Source organism: Trametes versicolor, assembly GCF_000271585.1.
Source record: "Trametes versicolor FP-101664 SS1 unplaced genomic scaffold TRAVEscaffold_15, whole genome shotgun sequence".
NCBI lineage: Eukaryota > Fungi > Basidiomycota > Agaricomycetes > Polyporales > Polyporaceae > Trametes > Trametes versicolor.
The window spans coordinates 78,929-94,573 of NW_007360335.1; the positions used below are offsets into that span (position 1 = coordinate 78,929).

Genomic DNA, 15,645 nt, shown 5'->3' on the forward strand with positions numbered 1-15,645 from the left:
GAGCTGGTATCGCATTGACATTGAACTTTGATATATACCAGCCCGGGTGCATATCCGAGAGCGCGAAGTCCGACCGTGTCCACATCGTGTAGGCAGGGGATGATTGCAGAAATGGCATTGACTGTTTGCCAGCTCCTCAAGTGCATCGGAAGCCATAGAGAGCAGTGGAGCACCATATGGCTGATAAACGAGAAGGTAACAGTACATTAGTGAATAATAGAACATATAAACAGCATCGGTACGCATACCGCAAACCTTCATATCCACTCATCGTGCATCCTCGCCTTTGAGCCCAAGCAGCACATCGAGGCGCCTCCACAGTTTCTCCCTTTTCTCCAGCCACGCGTCCCGCCGCTCGCTCACGCACCCCATGCAATACCCCATCTCCTTCCAGTCCATATCCGCGAGCCGCTGCAGACCGACGAACACGTCCCTAAGACCCGCCTCGAACACCCCCGTCTGCAGCAGCAGCGATAGCCACCCGCGCTCCGCATCCGTGCGCGCGCTCGCACACTTCCGCATCGCGTCCGCCGTGCGCGGGTCGTGGTTCGCGTCCGCGAGCTGCGCGAGCGGGCACGGGAACGCGGATGGGAGAGGCGGGGCGCGCGCGTGCGCGAGCCACTCCTTCTGCATCGCTTCCTTGGCCGCGACGAGCCGCAGGAGCGCCGAGGCGGCGAGTCGCGCGGGTGGTGCATTGTCCTCGTCTTCGTCGTACTCCATCTCCAGGCGCCGTGTGTCGGCGCCGTTCGCGGACTCGGCGTGTACGTAGACAGCGAGGTCTTGTCCGAAGTCGGGCGCGCGGAGGAGCTCGTGGTATGCGGCCTTGAGCAGCTCAGGCAGGTCGCACTGCTGTGCGAGGAGGACCGTCTCCGTCGCCTGTGAGACGCGCTGCGCCTGGTCGGCGTCGTTCGTCTCGTGGATGCGCACGAGGTCGCTCGGCCACATCTCGCGCAGGAGGTGGGTGGCAAATGTTAGGATCGTTTTAAAAGACAGCGCGTGCGCTGCGCGGATGAGCGAGGCGAGTACGCGGAACGGCGGTGGGTTGATCGCATACGCACTTCATACCAACATGAGCGTGTATCACGGTGCAAGTGCGAAAGGCACTTACATTCCCGCATCCAACGCCGTGAGAAGGCGCTCAAAATCGAGCACGCTCACGCCCTTGACGATGTAGACGGGGCAGCTGTCGACAAGATCCCAATCAACTAGAGCGGGACTGTCCCTACTGTGAAGACCGCGCGCGTCGGTACAGTGTCACCACCATCTATAATCACGAAGACGCACCTCCCATCCCCGTTTTGGAGCGCGGCAAAATACTCCGACTGTTGCGTAAGACGAGAGCGATGCAGACGAAAGAGGGTATTCTGGACCTGGACGACGACAGAGCCGTCAAGGTGCCAGAAGTTTTCGCTGCGCTTGCGCGCGACAGTCTTTTGCTTTCCTTTTGGGTTCGCCGTGGAGGAAGGCTCGGTTTTTATAATGGTCGGTGTCTTATACGCCGGTGTGACTGGGACGGGCTGCGAAGCCGAGGGTGGCTGCGCGCGACGGGCGCGTTTAGTGGGTCTATGAAGTCATGTCAGTATAGCGATACAGAGTACAGTTGTGCGTATTTTGTTTTGGGCGGGCTAGGAGACGTATACGTAAATATACACGACTATATGCACCATGTACTGTACCCTGTTGAAAAGCTATTCAACAGAGGGTATGGGCTTGAACTCTGCAGGTCGCAGCAGGTCACTCTTTCCTTCTCACTTATACCCTTACCCGCGAACCCGCGGGTAGGGTGCGGGTCACGCACGGATACTCACCCGCGGGTCACCCGTGTTTCGTCCTCCCCCAAAAAAACCGCGCGTCGCTTGAACACATCCATAATTTTGACTCACTGGGGAAGCGGTTGAGAAGCTGGCACCCGCGGCAGCTCCGATGAGCTGTCCTCAAACTCGCGCGCCCGCTTCTTTGTTGCCGACCGCGCCGACTGCCTGGTTTTTGGAGGCGACGTCCTCGCTGGTGTGGGTGTTGCTGCTGCACTGGTGAGTCTGGAGGAGCTCGCAGTTTTCGAGTTGAGACGACTGTTTTGAGTCGGTGCCGGGGGCGCCTTCATATGTCGTTTGGAGCCACTCGCGACCGCCGGAGGGCTGGAGGACACCACGATTGGGCCTTTGTTACTCGCCTTGGATGCTGGCGTGTCCGGTAGCTGGTCTTCGTCCTCATCTTCGTCTTTGACCTCTTCTCGAAGGTTGGCGCGCGGGTCGTCTTCTACCATCGGGTCGTCGTCTGCGTCCTTTGCGCTTTCTGGAGTGGAGTGGCGACTGACGGAGGACTTGGGCTGGGTGAGGCGCTCTTCTATGAGCTGAGAAATGTCAGGCAAGCTATCAGAGTCAGAGTCAGAATCAGAGAGATGCTGGTCTTCGACAGACATCGGTATGTCGAGCAGAGCAGAGCGGTCGACGTCGACGGCGGGGGCGAAGAAGAGGGAGGAGGCGGGAGGAGGCGCCCGCGAATTGCGCGTTACCGACGCGTTACGGTGCGCGTACGCGATTCATCACGCGTCGGTCACCTCCTCCCGCAGCTCCTCCCGCGCACGGTCAGTGCTGATCAGTGTCACCGCTGAACAACGTTCAGCTCCGCCATCCTCGTTCTTGTCGTCTCTACAGCGCACTCGCTTTCTGTCAGAGACCCTACAGCTTAACTTGCTCCTGAACACATCTTCTGGTATGTCATCAGGGTCAGCTCAATCCGACAGCTCTTCCGATGAATCCGCCAGCAGTGAATCGGAGCTCGACGATACCCATGACCAACCGGCGAATGCGAGTCCGACAGCGCAAAGTACTACGCGCCACAAAAGGGTAAGTTCTACTTGTACAACGACTGCTTATCGTTTCGTGGTCAATCTGAAGAGACTGGACGAGAACACTTATGTTCACATATTAAACCTCAACGTTCGGTTCCCCTTTGATTGTACTGGTCTCAGAATCTCTCATTCACCTGCAGATCACATAGAAAGCGAGCGTGTCTCATGTCGATGATAGCTCTGAACCCACGAAAGTAAAGAAGGTCAAGCAAGAAGAGACCGAAGATACCGTGGCACATCTGAATATTGATGACATACCCGTGGTGATCCACGACGACCTGTGGTACCCCGACGGGAATGTCATCCTTCTTGTGGAAGGCTCTGCCTTCAAGCTGTACAAAGCGCGGCTCGCGCGTTACTCGTCAGTCCTCGACGTCCTGTTCAAGGAAGACGGTAAACAGGTCGCAGAATACGAAAATTCCCCTTGCTATCGACTATCCGATATCGCATATAACGACTTTATCGTGTTCCTCGAAGTCCTCGAGACCCCTTTGTAAGTCTATATCGCTTCCTCAGCGTCAAATGCATGCTCATATCTTGCGCTCGGTAGCAAGTACACGAACGTGTTTCCCCAGCAGGACGCGGCCGTCTCCATTCTCAAGGTCTCGCGTCTGCTCGATTGCTCGATGGCACGCGACCTCGCCCTCAGCATGCTTCGTAAACTTTGGCCGGACGACAGGCCGCTGCTTGCAGTTCCCTCAAAGTGTAAGTACTCCGACGCCCTCGTAGTCCTGAAGGCCTCGCGCGACTACGCCGTACCCTCGCTGCGCAAGCGCGCGTTCTACGAGCTCCTCCGCAGCGCCGCGTTCTGGAAGGCGGTCGCGGACGACCGCCGCGCGCTCGGCCTCGCCGACGCAGACGTGTTCGCGCTTTTCGGCGCGCGGGAAGCGTTACAACAACAGTGTTCAACGCTGATCTTCAAGCGGCCCTCCCGGGGGAGCGACTGGTGTCCAATGCGGTTCGCAGAGGGCAATAGGTGCAATCCCCCGTACAAGAAGCCGCATCTGAGAAAGGCGTTCTGGCGCTCGGACGTGATTCAAAGCGGGGACTACGAGTCGGGAATGCGGGATCCTATCGGGTGGCTGGGAGTGATGATGAACAAGCACGACACACTCACTGGGCAGGGCTGGTGCGAGATGTGTTTTCAGGAGCGCAGGACGGCGTGGATGGGTGCTCGGACGAGCTGGTGGGCGATGTTAGACAAATGGTTCGACTTGGCTTGAAGCAATGACAGACATCAGTACGTCGTCGCACAGGGCAACTGGTCCTGGTCAACATCGACGTCTGGAGCGGAGAAGAGAGAAAGACTAGGTGCGCGCGTACGGCGCGTTACCGATGCGTTGCGGTGCACGTACGCGAATTGTCAGGCGTCTGACCGAGTCGCGCTCCAAACTCGGGTTTCCCCGCGCCACAGTCGCTGGCCCAAATATTCCTCCTGCTCCGCCATGCATGCTTCTCTATCGTAATCGACGACGTCGTAGGTTTGCGAGCTCAATACAGTCTTACCAGAATGTCGACGTCAGCGCAGGCGGGTGGATCCTCAGGCGGTGAGTCCGTTATTCCTGGCGTACCGGCCGCTATGGTCCTTTAACTCACGGTATCGGTCAGGTACCGATAGCGCGGGCAATTCTACGGGAACGACGCTTAGTATAAAGAGGGTGAGTTTTACACCCGGAAAACGCAGGTTCTCCAGCGGATCCGCTATATACACAATTGACCATTCAATGGCAATATGGAGGCGTGCCCGGTATGGCTTACATCTCGATAGGGGCCTCGAGAAAATGTTTGCTCTGCGTCTATTTAGTCGCAGTCAGAGACGGAGTGTTACCCGGGAATACCGCTACCCGTGTGCTACAGTACACATGTTTAACGATTAGAGCCCGCTCCCGCCATCCTAGCTTTACACACAAGCTCACATTTACGCCGCAGAAACCGAGCTCGCCACAGCTCGATGATATAACCCCACAAAAGAAACCCAAGCAAGAGGAGAACGAAGACACTGTGGTACACCTGGACATCGACGGGTTGAAGATCCACGCAGACTTCTGGTACCCCGACGGGAACGTCGTGCTCGTCGTGGATGGCTCTGTCTTCAAGCTGTACAAAGCACGGCTCGCGCGGTACTCGACCGTCTTCGATGGCATGTTCACGGGGAACTGTGAAAACCCCGTGCAATACGAGGGCTGTCCATGTTATCGGCTACCAGAAGAGATCAAGTGCGACGACTTTGTCGCATTTCTCGAAGCTCTCGAAACGCCGTTGTGAGTCTGCCTTGCTATCGGCGTGTTTGTAAGCGTGCATACTGACGCACTACGCAGCAAGTACGCCAATAAACTTCCCCAGCAGAGCACGGCCATCTCCCTCCTCAGGGTCTCACGTCTGCTGGACTGTTCGACGGCGTGCGCTCTCGCGCTCGACCAGCTCCACAAGCTTTGGCCGCACGAGAAACCAACGCTATCGGTGCCCTCGAAATGCCGCTTCAACGACGCGCTCAAGATCCTCAAGGTCTCGCGCGAATGCGCCGTGCCCACGCTGCGCAAGCGCGCCTTCTACGAGCTCCTTCGCAGCGCCGCGTTCTGGAAGGCGGTCGCGGACAACCGCCGCGGGCTCGGGCTCGCGGACGCGGAACTCTTCGCCCTCTTCAGCGCGCGGAACGCACTGCAGCAACGGTGGTCTGCACTGATCTTCACCTGGCCGTACCCGGGGAGCGAGATGTGTCCGGCACAGGGCGTGCAGGGCAGCCGGACCTGCAACCCTCGGCTCTTGAAGCTGCACCTGCGGAGGGCGATCTGGCGCGCGGACATAATCGAGAGCAAGGACTATGAGGCGGGGATACAAGATCCCATCGGTTGGCTGGGAGTGTTGGTGAACAAGAAGGACTTTTCGGGGCAAGGCTGGTGTGAGACGTGTTTGAAGGAGCGCAGGACGGCGTGGCTGGAGGCACAGACGAGTTGGTGGGCATTGTTAGACAGCTGGGTTGACTTGTCTTGAACTGCGCACATCCTATAATTATTTTCCCGGTATATGATAGACACTCGCCAGTCCAATACTGTTATGCGCTTTATCTCGTGATACCAAAGAGTATGTAGCTACATGCTACACCGTAGGATGCATATGGTTTGAGGCAGCTCACGACTCGATTTTTCGGGCTCGGCTTCAATGGGCGTCTAATTTACCCACGCGAGCGACACTTCTAAATCCGGTAGCTTGAGCCACGTGGCTCCGGTCCCGCCATCCACAGCGAAAAGCTTGTCCATCGCCGTCCAGCAAACTCCCCCTCTCGCTTCGCCTCAAGACCATCCACTCCGGCATCTTCAAACCGTCGAAATGGTCAGTATCGCACTCGAACGGCGCATCCTTGCTGTCCCAGGTGTTTTGGCGGCGCATTGGACTCAGGAGGATGCTGGATTGGAGTCATGCCGTCCGGATGTACCTGTGCGGGCCTAGCGAGCACTTCGCGCTGACCCACCTTCTCTGCTCCAACAGGCCTCCGTAGAACTCGCCGCGACCTACGCCGCGCTCATCCTTGCCGACGATGGCATTGAAATCACCGTGAGTCCTTTCGCGCCCGTCCTCGGAGTGCAATCGCGTCTGACTCTGCGTCTTTCAGGCCGACAAAATCACCGCGCTGACCAACGCGGCGAACATCGAAGTCGAGCCCATCTGGGCATCTCTCCTCGCGAAGGCGCTCGAGGGCAAGAACGTCAAGGACCTGCTCTCGAACGTCGGTGCTGGTGGTGCCGGCCCCGCAACGGCGGCTGCGCCCGCCGCGGGTGGTGCTGCTGCTGAGGCTGAGGCGCCCAAGGAGGAGAAGAAGGAGGAGGAGAAGGAGGAGTCCGACGATGACATGGTGCGTTCCCTTCCACTTTCCAGTTTGCAGGTCGCTCATATAGACCGTCGTCGCAGGGCTTCGGGCTGTTCGACTAAGCGTGCTCTGGCCGCTCCCGTCTCGTCTCTACCTCTCGCTTTGGTGTCATCCGTACTGCATAGCATTTCGCACGCGACTACCGCCCTCCACATTGCGTTGTATTATCCATGTCCGCTCCTACTGCGCATACCAAAAAGCTGAAAACACCAATGTTCGAGTGAGCGTGAATGTTCAGACATGAATCCCAGTGAGAATCGACAAGTGCCCAGGCCTGCCAGGTCGTTTCCAGTCGTGTGAAATCGTGCCGGATTTGGATTGACAGGTCGCGCGACCGGGCAGGCTTGGGGCGGGTGAGTTGGACGATCTGAGATGTCATCCTGTCCAGTCGTGTAGCCAGTGAGACTCATAAATGCTATTGATACTGTACAATGCTGCGGTATCGTGCGGTATCGTGGTCCATCGTCGCCAACCCCGCGAACACCATCCTGCCGTCGGGCAGGCTGTTACCGGACACGACACGAATGAATCGTGCCGCATCCCGCCCACCGCTCGCCATCCGGCTCCCTCGCACTCGTGTCCTTGCCCCAGATCCTCCTACCCCACCTCAATCCATCCACTACTCGTCGTCGTCGCCACCCATGCCCGCTCGGCTGGACAGTCTGCGTGCCTTGGTGGCTTGCTTGCTGCGGTCTTCTAGAAGCTAAGGAGTTCTCGGTAAGCGCTATGAGGCATGGGCGCTGTGAATATGGAATGCATACCTTTCGAGCGGCACCGTCTAGACCGGATAGATGGGTATCGAACTCGTCCTTGGATGCGCTTGGATTTTCCTTGAGGAAATCGATCAGGCAGAGGTTCCTGCATAGGCCCCAGGCACGATGTATCAGTGGATGCAGCATGTAGACAGCAACTGGCATGCTTACCTCAGTGTTACGCTTGTCGGATGCGCCTGTAGAGTCTTGACAGTGCGCGCCGGTTTCTTCTGGCTGGCCTTTGCAATAGTTGCCGTTACGCCTGCCTTCGGAGTAGTGTCCGCCTTCGAGCCCGCGGCTGCCTTCGAGGTGACTGGCTTGGCGGTGCGCGGCACAGCGTCGGCGTTCACATCCACCGTAGAAGGAGGGCGTATCTTCACCTGCGCTCTGGGCAATAGTGTCAGCTTCCGAATGTATGTGTGCACAAGTGAACTCACAGGATATTGACGCGCTGTATACCACAAGAACCATAAGTGATAGAGCGCAGCACAAACACTGGTGGCATACCGAGCCGTCTACATTTTGTTTTGCAAAACGCGCGGGGTAATAGCCCAAGGGCGGTTTGCAAAACACTGGGTTATCAATGTGGCTGTGCTATAAGCGCCCGTCTGAACGCGTCAAAAGGGAGCAAAATTCAAGGCATGAGACAAAGTGGCGTGAAAGAGATTCGAACCTGAATATTGAATGTTCGTACACCACTGTCTCTGCCATGAATACCGCTACACCATAGGAACATTAGAACAGCCCCAAGTGTAAACAATATATAGCGCGCTCCCACTCCCTTCTACTCGTGCACAATACTGTAACTTTGCTTTCCTAGGCTCTAGAATGCTACCGGAAGCTATATAGGATTGATCCCAAAGCCATTTTGAATACCTAAATTGCAGGATACCATGTGCGAAAGGCAAGGCAGGAGGCCTATTAGTATGAACTCAGGCGCCTGCTTGAGTGGGCGGTTGCGAACTTAGAACTTTGAGGGGCATACCCAGTGGGGAGTTATTGGTGTACACATGTTGCATTGTATGTCTGATATGGTGTAGTGGCTGAAGTTGCTGCGCATGTTCATTGGTATCAGGTGCGCATAGAGGTTCAATCCCGGCTCAGTATTTTCTTTTCCTGCTCAAATATACTATTTGGCGGGCGGGCCAGCCAGCGTTGTAACCTTTTCTAGATACATTACCGAGCATTCGATGTACGTTTAATACATTTTTGGTTGTGTTTGCATGTGAGCAGGCAGACAGTGCTACTCCAATGTTTTGCAAAACTCAGGTGGGCTAATAGCCCGACAGTTTTGCAAAACAGAATGTGGACTCTACGCATACCTTAGTGCCAGGGTGCAGCGCGGGCGTGTTGCCGGATATGGCCGGCACGGGTGCACTCGCTGCCGTAGTTTCAGCAGATGCAGCGGTCGGTGCGGGCATGTCGCCAGAGATGGTCGCCGCTGTATCAGCAGACGCAGCGATCCTGGTCTGCAGATCTGAAGACGTATTGGAGGCAGGCCCCGGCTCCAGGCTGGGTATCTTGTCGCCAGGGGTTGCAGACACACGTGAGTTGTTGGGGCACTGGTCCGGCGATGGAGGGCGGTTAAAGGGTGTGCTTGAACTGAGCGTAGTACCGATAGCGCTAGATGGGGCCAGTGCATGTACAGAGTCCCGAAGTAAAGCAGTTGTACCAGTAGCCATGTCGTAGTCGTCATGAGACGACGTGCCAGGTGTAGTCACAGACGGCGCATTGCCCAGACTGGAGATGCCGGCAGGAGACGGTGTAGCTGGCACAGGCGGAGACAGGGCCGCGTTGTCGATGGCCGCACTGACAGTGGTGGCCGCACTGACAGTGGTGGTCGCCGGATCAGTTGTTTCAAACGTGAATGGAGCATCCGCAAGTGTTGCCGTTGTCGTGTGCTTGACCCGTTTTGATGAGGTAGACGAGAGACCGCCCTGGTGTTGACGTTTGGTGCCAGACGTAGCAGTCTCATCCCCGGAGTGCTCGACGTACTGTGACGCGAAGTTAGAGTAGTACTCCGTCGCAAGCTGGTGAACCTTCCAGAAAGCACTCCCTTGCGCGAGCTCGGGGAAGCCTTTGCACATAGCTATGCGGTGATACATCTTCGCCTTCTCACAGGCTGAACCCCACTTCGATGGTGTCATCTCATCCGCGTTGAGCTGATGGAACACGGCGTACTGATGCTTCTTCATGGCATTGAAACGCGACGCCGCGATGGTGTCTCCGTAGTCGTTTTCGAGGTAGGTCCATACCTTGTTGGTCTCCCGCTGAGTGACCTTGTTCTGCTGCACTGAATACGTCCAGTCGTCCTTCTCCCAAAACCGGATCCCAGAAGCGCGCTCGGGAGGAACCTCAAACGGTCCAGCGGCGACTACGGTTGACGGCACCGCGGAAGTCGGTGTGGCTGAGATAGACGCACTTGCACGGGTGGGCTCGCGTAAGACGCTGAGCATGCTGAGGCAGGCTACATTCTGCTGACTAGGGCGTGGACAGTGTTAGCATCCTGGAGTGAACCAAGCATGGACTGCACACACCGTAGGTGCTCGCACTCCTCTCGTCGGCACTCCGATTCCTTCTCCCAGAGCAAGGCCTTCATGTGTTCTTGACGTAGCCGCTCCTTGAGGTTTTCACAGTGCTGTCGGACGGCCTGATGCTGCTCGTGCAGGCTGACATATGCGGAATTTTTGAGGCGAAGGAGGGTCTCGGCGCTGGCATTTTGAAGTTGCTGTATTATTATCGGGGTTGCCTGAGTCATATCCTATATCATCGAGTTAGCTCATATGCACAGGAGTGGACAGACAACTTGCATTATTCTTGGAATACCGGTCTAGGTTCGTAGCTTGCATGAGCGCGGGCGTGCGTGGTGTGGCAAAATTCTCGCTATCTCTGCCTATGCGGGATGGAGGCCGTGTGGACATGCTTGATGTGTTGTAAGGAGTGCCGAGTGCAGACTTCTGACAGGGAGTAAATACGAGTGCAACTCCCACAGAAGCCAAATGACGTGTACTGACCAGTAAGCCAGGAGTGCAACCCCTTGATAACACATCAATATCCTCCTCGCCACTGTCGAAGGCGCTGCTCAGCGATGCCCCAGATGCTAGGCGGTGTCGTGGAGTTTGGATGCTGGAGAGGTTCAAATTAGAGAGAAAGTCGTGTTCATCAGAGATGGGCGATCGCGGAATGGGGGCAAATGGAGGGAAATGGGAATTATCTACAGTAAACGACGGGTCAAATGTTGGAATGCTCATGACAGGAAGTAGATTAGAGACGGTTTTAGAAGATATTGGGTATGTATGGTATGCAGGGGTATGTTGGTGGTGGTGGTCGGTGTATGAGCGACACGGAACACAATTCCAACCTCGCGCCAAACCAGCAACGGGCGCTTACCAATTCGGCGCGGGCGCCACCTGCAGAATCTTCCACCCTTGGTGCTCGCGCTTTGCTCTGACTATATTCTGCACCATCATCTGTATCTTACTCACCCATGGATACACGCCAACCGGCCTCAGAACACAAAATGGAGGATGTTACTGCGGAAGAAAACACAAACCCGTCGGACATGTCCAGTGCAGAGCTGCAGGCAGCGTGTCTCGCTTATTCGCAAGATATAGCACGGTATGTGCACTATATGCGTCTTCTCGCTCATATTTTAACATAGCTAGGTTTCACGAGGAGAGGGGCGTGGACATCATGCGCTATGCGAGCGAGCTTGTGCCCCTGCGCGAGGACGAGCGAACTGAGGACAACATGATCTGTGCGCTCCTTGTGGTCAAATCACTCGAGCTATCAAAGCTCGCGGCACGGGTCGCCTGGGGCATCGGGAGCAGCATGGATCGCTACGATGATCAAAACACCGACTTTGACAAGATCCGTTCGCAGCTGCAAGCCGCCTTTGACGAAGTAATTGCCATCATCCCTCCTCCACCCACCGTCGATCGTGCCGTCGATGACAAGATGTCTGTGCCCTGCCCGGCTCCATTCGAGCAACCTTCTGGTGCAGCGGCACCATCATCCTCACCTGAACCTGCATCTTCCCCTGCCCCACCTAAAGTCCACTCGCCGACGCCCGAGCCCTACTGTCCGCCTTCGGACGGCATACCACAAGCACAGGTTCACACGCTGTTCTGTGATGGCCCGCTCAACTATTCCCGCTCAATCACTCCTGCGCTTGTTCCTCCCCTAGCACCTCATTCCGACATTCCTCTGCTAGATCTGACGTTAGGCGACCTTCTGGGAATCATCACAACGGGAATGACCGACCGTCTCGTTGCGACACTCGGTACCTCCCCTGCTAGCTCCCTGTTGGACACGCTGGGAACTCGTCTGTCTGCCTCTGCTCCTACACATCCCAACCCTGCCTTGCCTAACACACCCACTGCAGCGACGAACACCGAGCCTGGTTTGACAGAGTCCCCCAGCAAACGCCGTCGCTCGTACTAGCAGCTAGCTCATTGACGTGAATTACTGTAGTCTGTTCCGGTGATCCTATACATGTGTTACTCTTCAGTTATCACTTCGAGAGTGTCTCGCCCCAATCTCATCACATCCAGCCCCACCCGTTCTGCCAGGAAGTAGGCGTCATCCAAGATCAGCTGTGGTGTTGCATCCGTCCGAGGGCGATGCACATCGGGCACCATGGCGACCACCGAGGTGATTGCAGTCACGTCGATGACTCGCAGAGCCGCGTCTCCTCGGTACTTCGACATGTATACAGCGCCGTAGGAGTCCTGCAAGAGTGCTGCATCCGGAGAGCCCCAAACAGACACGAGTGCAACCGTGCGGGTATCCTCGCCAACGTCGATCTGGCAGAAGTATTGCACTTCGCCAATCGAGGGGACCTGTCCATCGCAGAACTGATATGCAATATTAGTACTGCTGAGGTATATGGTTACGGTCCACCATACCTTCACATTGCGCGACATGCGCAGCTTGTTCAGGGGCTTGAGGGTCTCCTTCCAGGCAGACCGTGCAATCTGCGTGTTCGGAAGACGGACGCGCGCCCACTTGCGTACCTTGTCAGTAAAGGTTTCGCCCACGCCCAGCACGCCCTCCTTGGTCAGGAATGATGTGAAGGCTTCGGCCTCAGCCGGAGGAACATGGTAGGCGGTACGCGCACGAGCACGCAGGAGTGCATAGCCATCGCCCAGGTTGATAGAGCCTCGCGGGAGCTTGTTGTGCGCAGTGCCAAGGTCCGACTTGAACACATTTGGTAGCATGGCTCGGAGCGCATTGATTTGTGAGCGGATGACGGCACGTTGTGAGAGATTGGCGTAGGGATTGGAATGTTGGCGTATCTCACCGCCGAAGTCGCCAATTGCGCGCTCGATGACCCACTGTGAGTTGGTAGAGAGAGGACCAGTGCGCGGGATCTCCTCTGCGGCATGCCCCGAGGTGTGCAGGCAAGGGCGAACAAAGTGGAGCCGGTCCGCCTGGCGCTGACAGTAGATTTCCTCGAACTCAATCGCCGCCTCATTGAGGAGTACATGGGCCTGCTGGATGTCCTCCGCACGCACAGACCAGCCGTGGACAAGTAGGAACCCAGAGACACTTTTGCAGTGCTGAAGCCAGTACTTCCGGGGCAAGACGTGTCGGAGATATGCAGGACTGAGGTTATAGAAGTAGGTGAGGAACTCCCAGGCCTTGTAGCCACTGCTAATCTTCTCAGCAATGTTCCGAGGAGGGCGATCGAATGAGCCAGGAAGGAAGGGGTTAGAGAGCACAACCTCTTCGCCATGGAATTTCCAGCGATCGGCGCCCTCAGTTTTCCCAGCAAAGATAGCAAAGTCCCAAGTCTTCTTGTCGTCAGGGTTCCCATCCATAGTACCACGCCACAGACTGAGATATAGATCAGGTATGTTCAGAGCCCCGAGATGCATGATGTCCAGAGGAAAGCAGTGCGGCAGAGCAAAGATGCGTGGGAGGCCACTGAAAAGCGACGGCTTGACTATGCCATACTTCTTGCGATTTCGCTCGTACTCGGCGTTTGTACGGGATTCGCACACCTTCCGAAGCGCATCCTGATATTCTTCGATGTCGGGACGTGGCAGGGCATGGCTTGGTATGTCGGCGTGGTCGCAGCCGTCGACCGTGTATGCGTTGGGCTTCAGGAGCACTGGATAGTAGTGGGGACAACCTTCCTTCCGTCTCCCGGGCATGGGACACCATAGGCGGCAAGCACGAGCTCCGTGGTGGCCGACAAGGCCGTTCATTTGGGCCATTGCTGGACCGTCGGCGGTGACCCAGGCCAAGAACGGGTGGTCGACATAGACCTTGTTGTCTACAGCATCCCAGAAGGGCAGACCGTCGTTCATCAGCGCAGAGAGGTGGTATAACCCAGGGAATAGAAAGGACTCGAGATTCTTCGGTTTCTCAGGACCGCGGATGATACCTCCTGGTAGTATATGGGCCTTCTTGTAGCGTGTCTTCGGGTCCAGCGTGTAGAGCACCCAGATATAGATCCAGCAGTCAGACTGCTTCTTCTCATAAAGCTGGGCGCCGTCGATAGAGAGCTGGAGGACGGAGTCATGAGGCCCGATGCGTTTGTCGTCGACAGCCTCAAGGTACTCCTCTGAATGGCACAGATCCTCGAAGACTTGGATCACGCCGTCTGAGATGCCTAGCTCGGCCAAAGTGCGCTTTGTAGCCTCCCAGAGATAGCGAGAAGCGGTAGCCCCTTCCTTGGATCGCCGCAGAGCATTCAGCTGGAAACCGAGAAGTATAGTGAAGAACTCTTGGCGTGGGACCTCCTTGCCGCTCGTCGAGGGCTTGTACCGTGGGGTCTTGCAATGCGGACACTCCTTCAGCAGCTTCAGAGGTCCGGTGTATGCCATACACGATCTGATACATTGATGTTCAATGTGCGGGACGACACCGCTTAGCTCCTCGATTTTCTTGCGGACATTGTGATACGAGAGAATCTTGTCCTTGTCGTGAGGGTGGCGGCGAATATACGCCTGTCGTGCATCCTCGTAGGTCTCTTCAGACGCGTTGAGTGTAGCAAAGAAGAGATCGATGGAGTACAGGACATCAGGATCGTCAATCTCGAGAGGGTACTGAGGCGGGTTCAGGATACGGTGGAGGACATCAGGATCGAGGCCGCTGTCTGCCAGGCTGGCGGTCTTCAGGAGCTCAATGAACTCCATGTTCAGCTGGAGATCCTTCAGCACAGGCTTGATGGGATTGTCGATGACGGGTTCCGGTTCTGGTGTGCCCAAGGGGACCTCATGTTCGGGCAGCTCGGGCTCGGGTGATGCAGACGGTTCACGAGGAGCCTGTTCATTTTGCTCACGGTCAAAGTCGCTGCCAGGGTCTGGGGCGTCGTCGTCCTCACCGCCCTCATCCTCATCCTCATCCACCACTTCTTCAACCGTAACGCGGAAGCGACGCAGGGGACACGGATTGTTGGGGATAAGAGGTTGTGCATTGCCAGTGGGTACATCACTACCGGGGTCAGGCTCTGGGGAGCGACCATTGTCAACCCTCTGATCTATCTCCTGGGGATGAAACAGAAGAATGAGTGCGCGTGCCGGCAGGCTGTGTGTAAACGGACGTACCATGGCGTGCTGCCCATCTGGTATCTCCTGGCCCGCAATTCCATCGTTATCCCTCCCTCCACGCAGTGCATCGACCTCTGCCGCATGTGTCCTTGACTCGCTAGAGGAACGCGAGCCCGAACCAGAGCCTGAGCCAGAACCGCAAGCGAGCCCAGCCCCAGTGGCAGATGCCAGAACCGCGGACCCAGAAGCTACTTGAGATCCTGCTTTGGGCGCGCCAGTGTATCCAAAAGCTTCTGCAACCGTCAGGAGGACGGTCTTCGCGCGGAACTTGGCATGAGTGTACCAAGTTGATCGCGGTATCATCTTGCCGCCGCCGCAGTGGGCCGTGCATGAGCAGAGCTTCTTAGCTCCAGTCCCGGGTGCACCGCGTTTGGTGGGCTTGTCTGTGCGAGCCGGGGGCATTGTGTGCCTTCGATCTGAGAGAACAAGATAGAGAAGCCAAAGGTAGGATGAGAAACAGAGGCAGGAGAGCGAAGGGCAAAGCACCTGCACGCGGGCTGCACTCCCGGCGCTTGTTTACCATATTGGCGCCCGAACGCACGAGCCTTCCTGAAGCCTCCATAACTTTGCAGGCATAATTTACTAAGCTCCAAAATCTATTCGGAGTTTATCTATGTA

At 56.5% G+C, this 15,645-nt stretch overlaps 6 protein-coding genes across 6 annotated transcripts; 3 read left to right on the forward strand and 3 right to left on the reverse strand.

Moving 5' to 3' along the window:
- Positions 1-267: 267 nt before the first annotated feature.
- TRAVEDRAFT_75426 (uncharacterized protein) lies at positions 268-2,419 on the reverse strand (the record flags this gene model as incomplete). Its single annotated transcript, XM_008046865.1, has 4 exons — positions 268-1,057; positions 1,109-1,225; positions 1,285-1,563; positions 1,884-2,419. 4 exons carry the CDS (start codon positions 2,417-2,419, stop codon positions 268-270), a joined length of 1,722 nt encoding a protein of 573 aa, XP_008045056.1.
- A 295-nt stretch (positions 2,420-2,714) lies between these two features.
- On the forward strand, positions 2,715-4,074 carry TRAVEDRAFT_53930 (uncharacterized protein; the record flags this gene model as incomplete). The annotated part of the gene is made up of 3 exons (XM_008046866.1): positions 2,715-2,846; positions 3,001-3,344; positions 3,402-4,074. 3 exons carry the CDS (start codon positions 2,715-2,717, stop codon positions 4,072-4,074), a joined length of 1,149 nt encoding a protein of 382 aa, XP_008045057.1.
- A 2,104-nt stretch (positions 4,075-6,178) lies between these two features.
- TRAVEDRAFT_61381 (uncharacterized protein) lies at positions 6,179-7,059 on the forward strand (the record flags this gene model as incomplete). Its single annotated transcript, XM_008046867.1, has 5 exons — positions 6,179-6,221; positions 6,348-6,403; positions 6,462-6,701; positions 6,758-6,936; positions 6,989-7,059. The coding sequence occupies 4 exons, from the start codon at positions 6,179-6,181 to the stop codon at positions 6,776-6,778; spliced, it is 360 nt and encodes a 119-aa protein (XP_008045058.1). The 3' UTR covers positions 6,779-6,936; positions 6,989-7,059.
- Positions 7,060-7,115: 56 nt separating this feature from the next.
- Positions 7,116-10,067, reverse strand: TRAVEDRAFT_75428 (uncharacterized protein; the record flags this gene model as incomplete). The annotated part of the gene is made up of 6 exons (XM_008046868.1): positions 7,116-7,419; positions 7,478-7,574; positions 7,640-7,855; positions 7,906-7,919; positions 8,791-9,949; positions 10,006-10,067. 6 exons carry the CDS (start codon positions 10,065-10,067, stop codon positions 7,336-7,338), a joined length of 1,632 nt encoding a protein of 543 aa, XP_008045059.1. The 3' UTR covers positions 7,116-7,335.
- Positions 10,068-10,988: 921 nt separating this feature from the next.
- On the forward strand, positions 10,989-11,911 carry TRAVEDRAFT_53933 (uncharacterized protein; the record flags this gene model as incomplete). The annotated part of the gene is made up of 2 exons (XM_008046869.1): positions 10,989-11,086; positions 11,134-11,911. 2 exons carry the CDS (start codon positions 10,989-10,991, stop codon positions 11,909-11,911), a joined length of 876 nt encoding a protein of 291 aa, XP_008045060.1.
- A 56-nt stretch (positions 11,912-11,967) lies between these two features.
- TRAVEDRAFT_136440 (uncharacterized protein) lies at positions 11,968-15,027 on the reverse strand (the record flags this gene model as incomplete). The annotated part of the gene is made up of 1 exon (XM_008046870.1): positions 11,968-15,027. One exon carries the CDS (start codon positions 15,025-15,027, stop codon positions 11,968-11,970), a length of 3,060 nt encoding a protein of 1,019 aa, XP_008045061.1.
- Between the last annotated feature and the right edge of the window lie 618 nt (positions 15,028-15,645).